Source organism: Sinocyclocheilus rhinocerous, unplaced genomic scaffold (genome assembly GCF_001515625.1).
Source record: "Sinocyclocheilus rhinocerous isolate Xijiao unplaced genomic scaffold, SAMN03320098_v1.1 scaffold1159, whole genome shotgun sequence".
In the NCBI taxonomy this organism is placed as follows: Eukaryota; Metazoa; Chordata; class Actinopteri; order Cypriniformes; family Cyprinidae; genus Sinocyclocheilus; species Sinocyclocheilus rhinocerous.
The window spans coordinates 302,868-303,914 of NW_015634336.1; the positions used below are offsets into that span (position 1 = coordinate 302,868).

The 1,047-nt window shown below is 44.8% G+C and overlaps 1 protein-coding gene across 1 annotated transcript in view; it reads left to right on the top strand.

The window, feature by feature from the left end:
* The window catches only part of LOC107745532 (zinc finger CCCH domain-containing protein 7B-like), a 23,684-nt gene that overhangs the window by 7,105 nt on the left and 15,532 nt on the right, over window positions 1–1,047 (top strand). The window contains exon 10 of the mRNA XM_016559433.1: window positions 592–841. Within this exon, the coding sequence (XP_016414919.1) occupies window positions 592–841 (250 nt within the window). The remainder of the gene's footprint in view (window positions 1–591; window positions 842–1,047) is intronic.

Sequence of the window (1,047 nt, forward strand, 5' to 3'; positions counted from 1 at the left end):
CATGTGTCATTCACCAGTGAGAAATCTTTAAAATTACTACAATACCAGGAAGGAAGATCGGGTTGTTGATGTTTGCCTGCCATCCTCGCTCTGTCTGCACAGCGTGCATGAACGCTCTGATGACGTATCCTGTCTGCGCGAACTGGGTGCGCAGAGGTATGCTAATACATACGTTGACAGGCAGGTAGGAAAGCATATTAAAACGCTCGGACCGAGCATTTTGATTGGACGACCATTTCTTGGTCCCATGCCTTCCACAGAATATATAAATACAGATAAATACATTTAGACCACTTAACTTAATGATTGCTATCGGGATGTGAAGAGACTTTCAACCAGCATAACAAAAAATGTTTCTGAAGACAATCACCTATTGCACCTTTAAGATGAAAATTCGAATGTAGTTTTTCAGTCATTTTGACAGCCCTAGTGCTCATGTTTATTCAACGAAGTCAAAGCCTTTTGGAAAATCTGCTTGTGGCGGTCAGTTTTGATATTGTGGCGGCCGCCGCAAATAAATCATTGTATGGGAAACACTGTAGTTGTTGTACATTATGGTGATGAGTTAACTCTGTCCTGTTTGGCGCTCAGAGCGGAGTCGTTCCCAGCGCTCTGCTGTGTTTCTCGTCTCCTCGTCTTCCTCCTGCCTTCTTCTCGTCCGTCGGGAGTCAGTTGAACTCTCTTGACTCCTTCACTAAACCGAAGCTGAGCTCGGACTGCTCCAGTGGCGATCTGGACGCGTTGGACTCCATCTGTCCCTCCGGCGGCTCCGTGTCCCTGCAGCTCCCTCTGGTGGTGGGAGGAGACGCGCTCGATTCGCTGTCTGAATTCACTCTGCCAGGTCTTACTGTTAAACCTACGCAGACTGCCGTGTGATACTTGAACTTGTGATGATGATGATACGGTGGCCGAGAAGTGCAAAGCAAATCACAATTCAGAAAACAAAATAACAAATTACAAACGCAAATGCAAGTCTAAAAAACAAAATAACAATTCAGAAAGCACAACAACAATACAGAAAACATTATAACAAGTCAGAAAACACAA